Source organism: Callorhinchus milii, unplaced genomic scaffold (genome assembly GCF_018977255.1).
Source record: "Callorhinchus milii isolate IMCB2004 unplaced genomic scaffold, IMCB_Cmil_1.0 Scaffold2, whole genome shotgun sequence".
In the NCBI taxonomy this organism is placed as follows: Eukaryota; Metazoa; Chordata; class Chondrichthyes; order Chimaeriformes; family Callorhinchidae; genus Callorhinchus; species Callorhinchus milii.
The window spans coordinates 118752919-118770942 of NW_024704743.1; the positions used below are offsets into that span (position 1 = coordinate 118752919).

Below are 18024 nucleotides of genomic sequence, written 5' to 3' on the forward strand. Positions count from 1 at the left end.
TTTACCCCGACTGATATCCTGTAGGCATAAACCAACAGAGCATTACCAGAGCTGCAATAACAAGAATCAACTTCAAACTTGTACCTTCGCATGGGCTAATGCACCGAAGATCAATTTACTCAGGGATTTTTTTTTCGGAGGAGGAGTGGGGAATGTTAAAATGCACAGTAAGCAAACCGTTTGATTTCCGATGCTGACAAATTGACAACGATAGTGTTTTTTTTTCTCTCTCTCTCTTTCGTTCAATGCAAAGTTGGTTCTGAATTTAGTGGGGGGGAGGGGGGGGGGTGGAAAACGCCGCCTGAAGTCATGCCAAGTCACTTCCAAAAACAAAAAAAACAACAAAAAACAGAATGATAAATATTTCATTGATATCCCACAAGCTCCAAAGTGGACTCAGCTGCAGTTTTCTGGAAAAATGGCATGTTGCTATATTCAGTTTGGTAACAAACAGTCCAATACCTTTTACCAAATGCACAGGAAATATGTTTTTTTTTAATATTTTTTTAGAATTTTTTTTGTGTGGGGATCTTTGCACTCTGTAAAACGTGTCCGTTTCAGTCCAGTGGCTCCTGTTTTATTCGAATGACCGGCGGAACGCGACACAACCTTCTGATTTGCCGCCGCAGCACATATTCGCTAAACTGGGAGGAGTCCACACCACCTCCGCAAGACCCCACGATCTCGAAGCCTTTCTGCTGTAGCCGCTCCAGAACCTGCCCAGGGGGAAGCACAGAAGTGAGGTGCACAGCAGGTAATACAACACACACACACGCACGCATACACATGCACTGTGCACACATACAAACCCAACACTGTGCACACATACACACCAAACACTGTGCACACACTGTGCACACTTATACACCGCACATATTCACACCACACGCACACACACACACACAGACGAATGCCACACGCTGGAAACATAAACACCGCACACACCCACACACACCAAACACCACACGCTTAGCATACACACTAGCACAAATGAGCACGTGGACTGCTGTGAACAAAAAAAAACACACACATCCCTTTCCCTGTTTATAGGGAGGGAATGAGGGGAGACATTTGTATTATAGCGGGGTATAATGATAGGATCCATCGTGTGGCCAACATTAGCACAAGCCGCCTTTCCGTTGTGCGATGATTAAGAATGTCAAAAACCTGTTATGAACACGTTCCCTTATAAACACTCAATAAAGATTGATAATATTAGACATCCGCACGGGATAGACACCATTGTGTCACTTCGCAGGCCTCCAAAGAAATCAGTCTTGACACGTTTCCTCTGCTGAATAATGCATTAATGCACAGGATACATCTAAGAGAGCGACACATGAAAAGGATCTTAATGCTGTGGGAAAACTTGCTCCATAATGTAAAAATTAAAAAAAAATAGACTCGCTGTGCTCCATGAACATAAGTACTTTCAAAAGTTAATATGGAAAAGTTTGCCTATTATTTCGCCCACACAATATACAGCCAATTCACTTTACAGTATATTCAGAGAAACGCTTTGAGACGTCTTGATGAAGTGATAAGGCGCTATATCAAATGCAAGGAATATTATTATCAAAAGTTCACCAATGACTGAATTACATGGGGATATTTTATAACCGGGTCTAGACTTGCTCTTTTTAATGTAGCATTTTGGAGTGTCCAGAATTGGGCAAATAGTCGATTTCAGTCTTAACTTTGAAGACAAGCTGTTACTGAAAGAAATTAGGAGAAAACTGGCTTCAAAATCAAGGCTTTGATTAAGAATTTACCAAACCCTGGACCTTCTGAAATGCAGAACAACACAAATTTACATCCACACAGCCTCACCCAGCTCGGGAGAAAGTCCCAAAGTGCTTAACTCCTGGCTGGACACGTCATCAAAAAAATATGCAAAAAAAGCAAATCTATAATGAAATTCCCACTGGGAAACGAACTGGAAATTTTAAATCCTATTCAGTTCCCATAGGTTCTTGCCCATTTTATTTAATAGCTTTTTTTTTAACTCAGTCATAAATTGCTTTTTTTAATAAAAAAAAGTATATATAATCTCGGAAATCGAGAGCAGGGAGTTAAGCTTCATTTGAGCTATCGTATTTGGGACCAGTCTAACCGTAGTCATATTGAATTTAATTCAGATTCCCCAGATGTCAGTCTCAGGCCATACAGTGCTCTGGTCTGTGGTCAGGGTGTACCTTGAGCACTGCATGCAGTTCTGGTCACCGCAAATAAGGGGGTTGTCCAGGCCATAGATGCAGTGCAGAGGAGAGGAAAACGAGGATGATCCTCTGAGTCAGAGCTATAAGCAACAAATAGACAAGCTAAGGCACTTCAGTCTTGAGAGAAGATGTCTCAGGCCAGGTTGTTGACTGGCGGCTCACCGTACCTGCACAGAGTTGAGGTGGCAGTACCCGTTCAGGGGGAATCGGATGACGTGTGTTGAATCGTGGTTCCAGCCAGCGTTGATGGAATTGCACATCACGTCCCCGATTTCTGGGAAGACCTCCTCTATGAGGGACTTGTCTCCGCTCAGGGTGATGCGCTCTCCCAGGTCTGGAGCCACTCGCACCACCAGGCACTCGCATGGCCGAGAGAACCTGCTCAACTCCCGCTCCTGTTTCCACCGCTCTAGCTCCGCCAACATGGGCTGCAGCTGAAAGTATTTGGCTTCTTCATATAACAAACTGTAATCCTGCAACACACAATACACAATACAGGAGACCATTCAGCAATAATAATAATGCTGCATTTGTTATTGCGCATTATATCTTTGCAGGGCTATGGGGAGAGAGCGGGGAAGTGGGATTGAATTGGATAGCTCTTTTAAAAGAGCCGGCACCGGCATGATGGGCTGAATGGCCTCCTTCTGTGCTGTATAACTCTATGATTCTATGATGATTCTTATTGCGTACAACTAACTGTAATCCTGCAATACAGCACACAATACAGGAGGCCAATTAGTAATAATAATAATCGTTGAATTTGATATTGCGCTTCATCATGTCATTAAGATGTCTCAAAGTGCTTCACAGGATATATTGTAAAGTGGATTGTCTGTGTATTTTGTGGGAGAAACGCGACAACCAATTGCGCACAGCAGTTCCCACAAACAGTCGTGGATTGAGTGACCGGAGTATTATTATTATTTTTTTTGGAGAGCTTATATCCCCACAGAACGCAATCCACCAATCGACTTTCAACCGGTCTAATTGAGCCATTCAACTAGAAAGAAACCTGCCTCGCTGGGCCAAGAGGTAGCTGTGTGTCTGTGTGTGTGTGTGTGTGTGTGTATTGGGGGGGATGGGAGGGGGAGGGAATTGAAAGATCCGTAAGCTGGTGGAGGTATAAAGTAATTGAAATAAATAAGCACTTTTAATAATTGCTTGCATTTGATATCGTAGAGATCACCGACCACATCATCAAAATGTCTCAACAATAATAATAATCCTTGCATTTGAGACATCTCAAAGCGCTTCACAGGGTGTATTGTAAAGTGAATTGACTGCATTTTAACTGTGTATTTGAGCGTCTCAAAAGTGCTTGGCAGAATATACTGTATATTTGTGAGCAAAATGCACTTAAAGCACTTCACAGGATTTAATGTGAAGTGGGTACTTGTCTGTGAGCGTGACAGCCGATTTGCGCCATTCACTGAAGGAGTGATTAATTTTGCTAGGGGTGAGGGTGGTGGGGGGGCGGGGGGAGAATTGCTGGCCAGAACACCGGGGAAAACTCCCTTCTCTTTTCGAGTAGTCCCATGGGATCTTAAACGTTTTCCTGAGCAGACAAATGGAACCTCAGTTTAACGTCTCATCCGAAGTGCCCTCAGCAAAGCTATGGGAGTGTCACATAAGATTGAGGGCTCAGAGTACTGACATGAACTGATAACCTTCAAACTCAGAGGCAAGAGTGTGACCAACTGAGCCGGGCTGGCAACTGCATACCAGTAACAAATAGGTATAGATTTGCTTTGAATCAAGTACAACGACTATACAGGAACCTCAGTGCCTAACTATGGTAGTTTCACATTTCACTACAAACAACTGACCTAAACTGCAGGTTGGGCTTATTGCCCACAGGCTAATCATGTTGAAACGCATCCCCTTTATGTACATAAACACTGATACAACAACAACAACAAGATTCCATTTATAAAGCGCCTTTCACGTCAGGAGGACGTCCCAAGGCGCTGATGAAAAAGATGTAATCCTTTTCATTGTTTAATTATATAATGAAGGGGACCTGCAAATGTTTGAAAACGGTTAGCTCGAGGGCTAAACAACTCGACCCACATTTTAGGACTCAATCATAAGGATGGGTATCGAAAGCAATGTCAATGCTGTTGTTGGCTCTGGCAGGAAGGAGGAAGCAAGGTTGTGATTTCAGTTAATACTTCAGGGCCTTGGGACGTCCTCCTGATGTGAAGGGCGCTTAATAAATGTAACTTGTTGTTGCTGTTAAATCTGCGAGGACGTTGTCCTGATGTGAAGGGCACCGTGTCAATGTGAATTATATTGTACCGATCGACTGATAACAACAACAACAAGATGCCATTTATAGAGCCTTTCACGTCGGGAGAACGTCCCAAGGCGCTGGACAGTTGGGTCAGGACCCGAGCAGGGGGGAAATGGTCAGGGTGAGGGGAGGGAAGGGAGGGAGCGAGGAGGGGGTAGAGAGTCGAGAGGGGAGCTGAAGGCATAGTCAAAAAGAAAGGTCTTGAGACCGGCCTTGAAGGAGGAGAGGGAGGAAGCAAGGCGAAGGTACTGGGGGATGGAGTTCCAGAGCCTCGGGGCTGAGAGGCTGAAGGCCTGGCCACCGATGGTAGGGCGGTTGGGGCGGGGAATGTGGAGCAGACCGGAGCCAGAGGAATGGAGGGTACGGGCAGTTAGGTAGGGGGATAGTAGGTCGGAGAGGTAGGGATAGTACGGCGGAGAGATAACTGGGTTCCTACTTACTGCTAGGTAAACTGAGATGTGTGGAGTAAGGAAACTTGCCCAACATTTTGCCATGCCCAGGAATTGATTGGAACATTTAAATGGGTGATGGATGATACTTGGGATGTAAGGGCATTAAGGGATATGCAGAAAAGGTGAGGAAATAGGATTAAAAGATCTGTTATTATCCAATAAAAGGATGTTCTACCGGGCAGAATGACATGCTTCTGTTACTACGTGACTGTGTGCTATTGCATTGTCAACATCAACGTGTCCATTTTCTACACCTATTAAATTATAATGATAATAATCCTTGCATTTGATGCAGCCCCTTTCACATCAGAAGGATATCTCAAAGTGCATTTACATAGAATTACAATGAATATACAGCACAGAAACAGCCATTCGGCCCAACTGGTCTATGCCAGTGTTTATGCTCCACATGAACTTCCCCTGCCCTTCCTCAACTAAGCCTATCAGCTTAACCTTCTATTCCTTCCTCCCTCAAGTACTTATCTAGGTTCCCCTTAAATGCATCTGTGCTATTCACCTCAACAACTCCTTGTGGCAGCAAGTTCCACATTCCTCCACCCTGTGGGTAAAGAAGTTTCTTCTGACTTCCCTATTTGGGTTATTGGTGACTATTTTATATTTATGACCTCTAGTTTTGGTCTCCACCACAAGTGGAAACATCTTCTCTGTATCTATCCTATAAATTGGTAGCATTCTCGCTATTCCAGTTGGGAGGTTGTGGTTCAAGCCCCACGTCAGGGGGTGTGCAGACAAAGGAACATAGGAACAGTGGAGTCCTGTAGCTCAGTGGTTAGATCGCTTGTCTTGCAAGCGAGACACTTGGGTTCAATTCCAGGCCATTCAGCCCTTTGAGCCTGTTTCACCATTCAATTAGATCATGGCTGAACTAATCCTGTCAATTCCAATTTCCTGCTTTTTCCCCATATCCCTTGATACGCTGACCTACCAAAAATCTATCAACCTCACTCTTGAAGGTGTGGATGGATCCAGCATTCACGGCCTTTTGGGGGAGAGACTTCCGGATTTCTACAACCCTTTGAGTGAAAAAATGCTTCTTGATTTCACTCCTAAATGAACTGGTTCTAATTTTAAGACTAAGGCCCCTTGTTCTGGATTCCCCACCAGAGGAAATAGCTTTTCTGTATCTACCCTATCAAATCCCTTTATCAACTTAAATACCTCAATCAAATCACTCCTCAACCTTCTAAACTCAAGGGGATACAATCCAAGTTTAAGCAGCCTTCCCTCGCAACTTAACCCTTTTAGGCCTGGTAATATTCTGGTGAACCTGTGCTGCACCCCTTCCAGGGCCAATATATCTATCCAGTGGTGTGGTGCCCAAAACTGAACGCAGTCTCCAGATGGGGTCTGACTAACGCTCTAAAAGCTGAAGCATCATTTCTTCCCCTTTGTATTCCAGGCCCCTCGAGAATAAGGCCAACATTCTATTTACCTTTTTGATTACTTTTTTTGCACCTGGGAACTAGTTTTTATTGATTTGTGGATATGGACACCCAAATCTCTTTGCTCCTCCACAGTCCTTAGTCTCTCCCCATTAAGAAAATGGGCAAAGCTATGGCAGATGGAGTTCAATGTAGGGAAGTGTTTTTTCGAGCCACAGTGAATGACCTCATACTTCCCTACATTGAACTCCATCTGCCATAGCTTTGCCCACTCACTTAATCTGTCTAAGTCCCTTTGTAACTTCTACTCCCATCTACACAACTTACTGAACCTCCTAGCTTAGGGTCGTCTGCAAACTTGGATATAAAACTTTCTATTCCTTTAGCCAAGTCATTGATATATATGGCGAAAAGCTGGGGTCCCAGTACAGACCTCTGGGGGACATCACTTGTCATGTCCCGCCAATCAGAGAACGTTCCCTTTATCCTTACTCTGTTTCCTGCCTCCCAACCAATTACCAAGCCACGTCACAAGGTTACCTCTGACTCCATGCACTTCCATTTTCGCTAATAATCTTTCGTGCAAAACCTTATCAAATGGCTTCTCAGCGCCTTGGGACATCCTCCCGACATGAAAGGCGCTATACAAATGTAATCTTGTAGTTGTTGTTGTTGTTCTGGAAGTCCATATAAACGACATACATAGACAGTCTCTTATCTACCATTTTACTGATCTCCTCAAAAAAATCAACTAGATTAGTCAGATACGACCTACCCTTCACAAACCCACGCTGACTCTCTTTGACTAGCTCATACTTGTCCAAGTGTTCAATCACTCTGTCCCTGATGATGGATTCCAGTATTTTCCCTACAACTGACGTTGACAGGTCTGTAGTTTCCTGGTTTCTCCCTCCCTGCCTTTTTAAATAAAGGGGTGACATTCGCAATTTTCCAATCACGGACATTCCAGAATTTAGTGAGCTTTGGAAAATTATGACAAATGCATCTGCAATTTCCTCTCCTATTTCCTTTAATGCCCTGGGGTGGAAACTACCAGGTCCTGGAGATTTGTCTATCTTGAGTCTCATTATTTTTTCCATTACCCTTTTTTTAGTTATATTAATTTTATTAAACATTCCACTTTGACTTGGTTCCCGGGTATGGCTGGTATTTTGTCCTCGTCCTCCACTGTAAAAACGGTAGCAAAGTATTTATTTAACAAGTCAACCGTTTCCTTATTCTCCGTTATAGTCTCACCTACAACTGTCTTTAACGGGCTCACATTGCCCTTGGCCACTCTCTTTCTCTTAATATATTTATAAAGGCTTTTACTATTGATTTTCGCCCACAAAATAGTCAATTCACTTTACAGTATATTCTTTGAAGCGCTTTGAGAAGCCGCGAAGACATGATAAGGCGCTATATCAAATGCAAGGATTATTATTATTTATTATTATTAATATCATTTGCAAGTTTTTTTCATATTACCTTTATCCTCCTCTTATTACTTTCTTTGTATCCCTTTGTTGCCTTTTGTAGTTGCCAGAGAAAGTGGTCCCTGACCAGCATCGCTTTCCTCCACCTCCACCACATTGTCCATATCCGCAAGCTGCCGAAACCCTTGTCCATGCCTTTGTCACCTCTCGGCTGGACCACTCTAAAGCCCTCCTCGCCCCCTCCCCCCCTCCACCATTCACAAAATTCAACTCATCCAAAACTCCGCCGCCCAAGTTCTTACCGGCATTAAACTCCACACCCCAATTACCCCATCCCTTGCCAAACTCCACTGGCTCCCTGTCACAGAGTGGATCAATGTCAAGATCCCTCCATTCCTTGGCACCCCCTTATCTCTAACCTCCTCTCTGACCCGCTGCTTCCTCTCTACTGGGTCCAGCCTCCTCCATGTCCCCCAAATCCGCCGCTCCACCATCGGTGGCCGTGACTTCAGCCACTACCCTTGAAGCTATGGAACTCCCTCCCTCAAACCCTTCGCCTCACCCCCTCTTTCCCCATTTTCAGGTTGCGACTTTTTCTTGCATTTGCATTCTTGCCTTTTCCTGTACTTGGACACAGTCCCTAACCTTGTTTGTCAACCATGGTTACTTAACTACACAATTGGAGCTTTTGCATTTTAGGGGTATGTACTTTGTCCTGAGGGTGTGCTGCATTGTCGGGAGGTACCGTCCTTTGGATAAAACGTTAAATTGAGCTTCCATCTACCTGTTCTAGTGGACGTTAAAGATCCCATGGCAGTTTTTCCCGGTGTCCTGGCCGACAATCCCCCAAATAAAATTGTTCACTCACTTCATGGCTATGTGTGACATATTGCTTAGTGAAAATTGGCTGCAACATTTGCCTACAAATACCGTCACTACACTTTACAGTTTATGCTAAACGTAAGGATTGTTATTGTTTTCCAACAAGAATTCTCGCTTCAATTTCACGGTTTCTCAGGTAGGTCTGGTGTAAGGTGGGCACACGTCGGTTTGGAAAGGCCTGACAAGCCGCTTCTTGATCAACTTAAAACTTTGGACAGATTATTACCGAAAGCGATCCGCCAATCGACTATCAACTGGGTTCCTACTTCCTGCTTGGTAAACAGAGGTGTGTGAGGTAAGGAAACTTGCCTAAGGTTTTGCCCTGCCCAGGGATCGAACCCGGGTCCTCTCGCTAACCATTACACTATGTATAAAATGTAAAATTGCTGCTGTTGGATTCATAGACTTACTTTGAAATCGTCAGGAATAAGAAGTCTTGATGTTCGAAGAAAGTTCAATATGTAACGAAACATCTGACCATCTCGATCGATAAAGTAGTGTTGCTTGAGGCTGTCCAGCACAATGGGTTCTGTGCCATCAAAAAGCCGGCCAATTCTGTAACAAATGAACACAGAATGCATTGTAGTAGCGCAGATAGATACTTGTTGTTGTTCATTCCTCAACTGAATGCAAATGATATGTGATTCCACAACCACAGTAGTTTCAGAAGGGGAAGTTACAAAGTGTCCCATAATTTAGACCAGGGTGTGCTGAGGGCTGAATGCCCTATTTGAGAAATGTCTGTGCCCACATAAGCAATATATTTTCTCTTCCAGAAACACAACATAACATGAAATAGAAGGGGGTGTGGAGGGGGGGCAAGTGAGGAAGAAGGCTGTATTGTCATGGTGCCGTGCTTTGGATGAAGTGTTAAACCGAGGTGGCTTGGGACGTCCTCCCGACGTGAAAGGCGCTCTATAAATGGAATCTTGTTGTTGTTGTTGTTGAGGTCCCGTCTGTGCCTGTTCAGGTGAGGGTTGAAGATCCTGTGGCATTACTCGAAAGGACAAAGGTTTTTCTCCCGGTGTCCTGGTCAACAATCCCCCCAAATAAAATTGGTCATTAGTTTCATGGCTGCTTGTGGGACATTACTGCACAAATTGGCTGTTGCGTTCAGCTCCAAATACACAGTCTCTACACTTTTCAGAAAACTCTGTGAAGCACTTGTGAAATTTTGATGCTATAAAGCACTATATCAAAAGTTTGTATTACTTATAATCAAAATCCTTTTCTTCACATTAAGGATTGTGAGAATGTACAAAGCATCTGATCGCATCCCTCCCGAACATGCACCCTATGTTCCTCCCATCACAGCATCAAGCTGCTTTTTAAATTACTCCAAGAGTCCAATCATATGGATCCACAAAAATTTCCTGGTGTCTGTCCTGAAATTGCCCTTTACACTCTAACATACTTCCTCTTGTTCCACTGTCTTGGTGCATCCGAAAGTATTGTTCTGGTGTAATTTTTCAATCCCATTCAAAATGTTATACACCTCTACAAGATCCCGTCTGAATCCTCTTCTCTTAAGACTGAAGAGCCCGTAGATTGTCATCTTTGCAGACACGATGCGCCGAATGGCCTCTTTCTGTGCTGTATGATTCTATGGTTCTATACCTCATTTTATGAATGGATTTCATTGTCATTGCTGATTGCTCATTTTTTAAGTGAAGGAATGAATGAATGAACGAAAGCTGCATGGACTGCCTGGTTTATTTCCCCCTTACTTTCAAGGACTCGCCAAGGAGCGTGGTTGACACCAGGACACTGAACTCATTTAAAAAGCAACTTGATGCTGTGATGGGAGGACAGCAAGGTGGGTGTTCTGGAAGGATGACAGCAAATAAACCAAAGGACCTTCTTCCGTACAGATCTCATTAACTTCCAATAGCAACTCGTGCTTGGTAAGTTAACCTTGTTGGGGAAATCATTTGAAATTTAATTCAAGGAACCTTAACTTTGTATAATTAGGTACAAAAACTTCTTGGAGACACTGGAAAATAATTAAAAGTGGAAGATGTTCCCTGCAAGAAGCATGTTTGGAATTTAATGGAAATTTGCGCTGAAGTATTTAATGACCAGATGCTTTGGAAGAGAAAAGACTTGGACGCGGGTAGCAACTACAACTCCTGTCATGACTCGAAGCACAAAGGGCAGGTTTGAAATGTTTGCACACAAAGAATTCAGGAACATGTCACCGCAAGCAGCTGTTGAAACCGAATCAATAACGCTGTTTAAAAAGGAATTAAATAAACGCTTGAAGAATGAAGAGATAAAAGAGCGTTAGAGACAATGGCTTCTGTGTGGAGCTATTGATGGGCAGACATGGGAGACCAAATTACTTTTTACGCAAGAGTTTCTTTTTAAAAAAAATTCATCGAAACCTGCCTCAAAAATCAAATAGTCACAAGATAACAAGATTGAACCAGACGAAAAAGGCCCTTTGGTCCATCCACCTCAGATCTCGAGAACACCCACCTTACAGTCCCCTCATCACACATCAAGCTACTTTTTAAATTAGTCCCAGGCCTCAACCACCCTTCCTGGAAACCTGTCCCAGTTATTAATTATCCTTTGAGTAAAGAATTATCCTGAAATTGCCCTTTGCAACTCTAGACCTATGTTCTCTTGCTCTGCTGTCTTGTTGAATCCTGAAGTATGAATCTGGGTCTACGTTTTCAAACCCATCCAGAGTTGTATACACCACTTTATACTCAGTAGCAGGGACAGCTAGTCACATCTAAGAAACATTGTCCTGAAGAGCCCCTCTTTGTGCTCCTTAGCAATGAGGAGACAAGCAGAATGGAATTTCAGATCTGAAATGCAGGAGTGAGAGGAGATGGGGGAGAAGAACCCGAGAGTCACTGGTTAATTATTATTATTAATGATTATTGTTGATTATTATTGTATTATTGGGGTAATAATCCCTTCAAATGTTTTAAAAATAATAATTTGGTCACTCAATCCATGACTGTTTGTGGGACACCACTGACCACAATTTTCTGTTGTGTTTCGCCCACAAAATATACAGTCAATTCATTTTACGGTGTATCCTGTGAAGTGCTTTGAGATTTCTCAATGTAATAAGGTGCTACATCAAATTCAAGAATTATTATTATTATTGTCCACTTTTGTGAATTTCCGAGTTTTGTTATTTTTTATTGCCCGTTCAGAATCGTACATGCACAAAATGTGTAAAACAGGTTCTTGGGAGTTTTAAAAGTCTGTAAAAGGGCAAGTACAAAAAAACACCTACCTCTCTCCTCGAAGCGTTGTGGTTCCAAACAAGCAACAAAACCCTTCTGAGGGTTAGACTGTAGCGATGTGCAATATGCAAGAGTGGGGTTTAAATGAGCCTAATTTTCTCTCATGCAGTAAATCATTTACCTCGATTCGGGGAACTTGGTGAGCGTTGCCAGGCTGCTGGTGTACATGTGCCCTCCCACGTCAATGTGCACTGGGGCGTTTGATTTGGTGAGCTGAGCTGGGGTTGGGATCCCCTGGTTGTTGAGCGGAGACACTGGAGACCTCGTCAGCAGAGGTCTCGACATGTTGTGTCGACTGTCCTGCAAGGCAATGGGCCACACAGCAGTCAGTCAAGGTAGAGGATTTCGATAATCACACAAAGGCAAATATTTCAAGAGAGCAAAAACAAAACAGCAGTCGCGACACTTTGCACATTGGAAATCAAAACTAAAAATTGAAGCAGCGCAATAATAGCAATAATTAACCTTGCATTTCATTTAGCGCCTTATCACATCTTCAAGACATCTTAAAGCGCTTCACAGAATATACTGTTTAGTGAATTGAACGTGGGCAAAACACAGCAGACAAGCAGTGTCCCACAAACAGTGGTGGTTGAGTGACCAAATTATTATTATATTATTAGCTTTTCTTTTAGGGGATAATTACCCTCGGAGAAGCGATCCGCCAATCGACTAACAACCGGGTTCCCACTTACTGCTAAGTAAAACAGAGGCATGTGTATGGAATAAAGAAACTTGCCTAAGGTTTTGCCCTTAAGAAACTTAAGACTTTCATAGTTTAAAAAAAANTGCAAAACTTTTTAAATGTACATTTGCTGCATTTGCAATTGGGGATTTCCTATGCAAACAATGACCTTGGCCTGATCTTCATCGCTGTGACAAACCTGCAATAATAAAGGTGTGAGCCAGCAAGCTTTTTAAAGAATAGAAAACACACATTTGCTTCGAGCGACCGCAGTTGCCAGGCCACTTGTCAAGCACAAAAAAAACTGCTATACTTTTTGGCACGGCAAACAAAACTCACAAGTTTAATGATATAAACGGTGACACGCGTCTCAAATTTTTTTTTAGAAATTGTTAGTTGATTCGCAGATCACTTACCAGGGTAGTAACAAGTCCTTCAAAGAAAAATTAATAATAATAATTTGGTCGCTCAATCCACGACTGTTTGTGGGATGTTGCAGTGCACAATTTGACGGCCGAGTTTCGCCCACAAAATATACAGTCAATTCATTTTACAGTATATTCTGTGAAGCGCTTTGAGGCGTCCCAATGATGTGAAAAGGCGCTATTTCAAATGCGAGGATTATTATTACAATTTCTCAGAACCACTATTGATAAGGAGGATTGCTAGTGCATATACTAACGCTCACAATTTTCAGTAAGCCCAGTTTGGTAAAGATACAATAATAATTCTTACATTTGATATAGCGCCTTTTACATCATCAAGACTTCTCAAAGCGCTTCCCAGGATATACTATAAAGTGTAATAACTGTGTAGTTTTGTAGGCGAATGAGACAGCCAATTTGCACACAGCATGTCCTATAAACAGCCATAAAGCATATTTTATCCAAGAGAAACTTCATTCTCTTTTTGAACAACGCAATGGGAGCTTTAATTTCCACCTTAACACATAGACAAGACCTTGGTTTAATGTCTCATGCAAAGGATGGAACCTCCAGCAATGCTGCTCACCATCAACACGGCATTGTCAGCCTTGAATACGTTGGTTCAAAGTGCTGACTTGAACCCACAACTTTCTAAGTCGGAGGCCAGAGTTACAATAAGGCAACAGCACTCATCAAATTTGGTGAAACTGTAGCAAAGTTATGTAAAACATAGTACAGAGTAATCTGTGCTTGGTTGCCGGCACACTCATGACTGTAGAAACGAGGAAAAGGTTGCAAACATACACCTCAGTGATCACAGGTGGACGAATACAGAGGTGGAGCCTTGCCTCTGACTGGACAGGTGGATGTGGCTAGTGAACCTGTAGAAAAGTTGCAACACAGAGGAAAGCCATTCAGCCCAACTGTGCTGGCTCTTTTTATGGTTGAACACCCCCGTTAAACGGAACTTTTCTCCAGTTTACGTGGTGATAATTAGATAGGGCGAGCGGGCGGGCGGTGGGGTGTGCAGTGGAGGGGAAGGAGTCGAAGCAAGGAAAAAGAGAGATGAAACAAAAATTCTATGTTGATGTAATGCAAAGATTGAAGCTGCATTATTCTTTAAACGCTTAACGGGTGAAAACCACCCCATGACTAACTCCCCGCAGTCGTTTTACACAGACCAATATGAATGTGTATGAAGCAACCACTTATTAATCTTTCCAGGCAGAGCGAGAAGATCCTTTGAGCTATAATGTAAAAAAAAATTTGCCCAAAGGGGTCTCTGTGTTCTTACGATTAGAGCTGAAAATATTAGTATTCTGAAAGTCTAAGTAACTCTAAAATGCCCCGTACAGTTCAGCAGTGTGATAAGGAAATGTCTGTCAGTTAATGTATGGACGTATGGGCTTTGAGAGCTGGATTGTTCAAGAGCAGGGAGTCTCAGGCAGCAGACAAATGTTTCGCCCACAATACAGTCACTTCACTTTACAGTATACCCTGTGAAGCATCTTGAGACATCTCGAAGTACGCGATAAGGTCCTATATCAAATGCAAGAATTATTATTATGTACCCAATGATATAGGTTGTTCCCTCTGTGGCTGTTTGCGGGATGTTGCTGTGCAGAAATCACCTACGAAATACACAATCGCTTTACAGTATAATGCTATAAAGCGCTTTGAGACGCAGTGTGAAAGGTACTGCATCAAATGCACGTATTATTATTATTATATCAGGATATATCAGATTATTATTATAACAGGACAGGTGTACTCTTCAAGCCATTCAGCAGCTACACAGAGCCAGGGTGTGAAAAGCAAGTGCATTGTTAGCGGTTTCGGGCAATGTTGAAGTGAAACACTTTTTGCCTGCAATGGCGCTTAGAAAAACACTCCTACTGCAGGCAAGCAGAAAGGCTTGCAAAATCAGCAGCGTTATTAGGCACCACATAACATTGCCAGGTAGCACATAACAGTGCTTTGAGACATCTCGACAAAGTGATAAGGCGCTGTGTCAGATGTAAGGATTATTATTATTATCAAAAAAGTGGTAAGCCACATTGAGCCCTTAAAGGGGCATTTCACCAGCACCTCAAGACGAATGGATTAAAACCGATGAACTAAACAGATGCAATAAACGACCCAGCAGGTTCTGTGCTGGAAAACAGGACAACAACAACAACTTCTACTTAGATTTGTAAAACGCCTTTCACTTCAGGACAAAGAGCTTGTTGGAAGCACTGGGTAGCGTCTCAAGCCTTAATAATAATAATAAATAATAATCCTTGCATTTGATATAGCGCCTTATCAAGTATTCGAGGCATCTCAAAGTGCTTCTCAGAACACATTGTAAAGTGAATCGAATATGTTTTGTGGGCGAAACGCAGCAGCCAATTGCGCACAGCAATGTCCCACAAACTGTCGTGGGTGGATTGAGCGACCAAATTATTATTATTGTTTATTTTTTGAGGGGATTAATACCCCCGGAAAAGTGATCCGCCAATCGACTAACAAGCGGGTTCCTACTTACAGCTAAGCTGCTTACGAAATAAGTTGTTGTTGTTGCCTTAACCAACAACAACAAATGACATCTGTAAAGTACCTTTCACGTCGGGAGGACGTCCCAAGGCGCTGGACAGTCAGGGATTTGGACCTGAGCAGGGGGATGGATCAGGAGGGTTGGAGGGCAGGGAGGGTAGGGGTAGGAGGGTTACTGAATGCGCAGTCAAAGAGGAGGGTCTTGTGATGTGCCTTGAAGGAGACGAGGGAGGGAGCAAAGGGAAGGGACTGTGGGATGGAACCAGCTCTCTAGCCTCCTCGTACTCAGCAAGGATCCTGACAGAGGGTATGGGGGCCTGATTTGTAAATCCTAACCGTCCACCAGGAGAAAATCATGCTTATAACAGCAAATTATTAGCGTGCATCTTCAAAGCTTTCTACAGGCTGGCGCTGTTATCAGACCTCCCATTTGCTTTTAGTTATAAATATTAAATTCACATCATTCCAAAATAAAAAAAAGGCTGATCAAAAAAAAACCTTGCAATGTTTCCCTAGGTACTATTTTTCATATCAAAAAGTAGCCTCATTCAATATTCACCATTCTCACCAAAGGCATGTATGCTAATTCGTTTCCCCCCCCCCCCTAAAGCCTTCGGAATATATGAATTTTGCTTTGGAGCATTTTCGCCTCCTAAAAATAACATTTAAGCAGTCCTCAAGTTTTTAAAAGCAAAACGAAACCAAAATAATATCCATCCGAGTCCTGTGTAAAGAGGAGGGGTGGCTGGGGTGGGTGTCAAGGTTGCCAAGTGGTGAGGGTGGGGGTAATTCTCCTTCACTTTCATTCAAGTTCACCCCCACACTCTCCTCCCTTCCCAACACACTGTAATAATAATCCTTACATTTGATATAGCGCTTTTCACGTCGGGAGGACGTCCCAAAGCGCTTCACAGAACACACTGTAAAGTGAATTGACTGTATATTTGTGGGCGAACGCGGCAGCCAATTGCGCACAGCAATGTCCCACAAACAGTCGTAGATTGAAAATGACCAATTTATTATTGTTTCGGTTTTTGGAGGGATTATTATTAGGCTATGTGTGGAGTAAGGAAACTTGCCCAAGGTTTCGCCCTCTGCCTGGATTGAACTCAGGTCTCTCACTTGCAAAGCGAGTGCTCCAACCACTGAGCTACAGGACTCCACGGTGCTCTAACCACTGAGTGCTCTAACCACTGAGCTACAGGACTCCACTGTAAGTCAATGGGAGAAAACATTTCCCTCCAGGAACTCGTGGGAACATAGTTAAGCACAATCTGAAATATGTAGGAACCCATGCATAGAAATGCAGTGGTTGACTACATAGTCAGGCACTCAGTTAGCAATCTAAACACAGTCTGAACTGAATAACCTGACAATGGAGGTAGAATCATTTTGGATGTCACTGTTCAGTAAATACTGTAAAAAAAGATTTCTATCATATCTACCAGGGTAATAATTCCTTCAAAAAAATAATAATTTGGTCACTTGATCCACGACTGTTTGTGGGACACTGCTGTGCGCAATTGGCTGCCATGTTTCGCCCACAAAATACACAGTCAATTCACTTTGCAGTCTATTCTGTGAAGCGCTTTGAGAAGTCTCAAAGACGTAATAAGCCTTGTTGAATGCAAGAATTATTATTATTATAATGGGGGGATGGGGGGAATGGCGAGTGGAAGAGATTTGAGTGGAGTAAATAGAGGAAGTGAACTGCATACAGTCAATAAGTGCTCAACTTACAGACTTACAGACACAGGAGAGCACCACCAAAGTTTCTACACAACGACACAATATCGCCCTTTACTGATCCTATCCACTTCATTGAGTAATGCCAACAGGGCTCTTTCTAATTTGCCATATTTGCAAAGTGCCTCAATTACAACTTCTGGTCGGAGACGAAATCGGCAGCAAAATGAAAAAGTGACTTCAGCTTCAACCAACGCACTGAGAGAGGAATTTTATATAATTGTCTGACACACGGGAAAAACCATGCCCTTACTTAAGAGTTTCTAAACCAGACAGGGTCCACCTACACATGGAAATTTCTCTAATGTGTCTGGAATGGAGTACTGGTAGGTTGCTAAACAAAAATTAGTCACTCAATTCATGGCCGTTTGTGAGACATTTTCTGTGCGCAAATTGGCCCACAAAATGTATGTCATTTTATACTGAACATTTTTTTAAAATTGGGGATCATTGGATCAGACATCGAACGAAATGACATCCTCTATTTTGAATAGTGCTGCGGGAATTTTAACGTCCATCCTGTGAAAAGCTTTGAGACGCTCTACCAGATTATTGCAATTATTATTATTATTAATTAGCATGTTTGTGGTCTCAAAGGCCTGAAATCTCCGTGAGCTATTTGGTTTGTTACGTCCTGTGCTGTTCTTTATGGCACTGTTAACACTTTTTTTTATAGATA

The 18024-nt window shown here is 42.8% G+C and overlaps 1 protein-coding gene across 4 annotated transcripts in view; it reads right to left on the reverse strand.

Moving 5' to 3' along the window:
* Positions 1-226: 226 nt before the first annotated feature.
* Positions 227-18024, reverse strand: part of LOC103179708 (BTB/POZ domain-containing protein KCTD1) — a 94751-nt gene continuing 76953 nt past the window's right edge. For all 4 annotated transcript variants that reach the window (XM_042331787.1, XM_042331786.1, XM_007895093.2 and 1 more), the window contains 4 exons: positions 12076-12254; positions 9099-9243; positions 2387-2692; positions 227-716 (listed from right to left, as the gene is read on the reverse strand). In XM_042331787.1, the coding sequence (XP_042187721.1) occupies positions 558-716; positions 2387-2692; positions 9099-9243; positions 12076-12254 (789 nt within the window). In that variant the 3' untranslated portion in view covers positions 227-557. The remainder of the gene's footprint in view (positions 717-2386; positions 2693-9098; positions 9244-12075; positions 12255-18024) is intronic.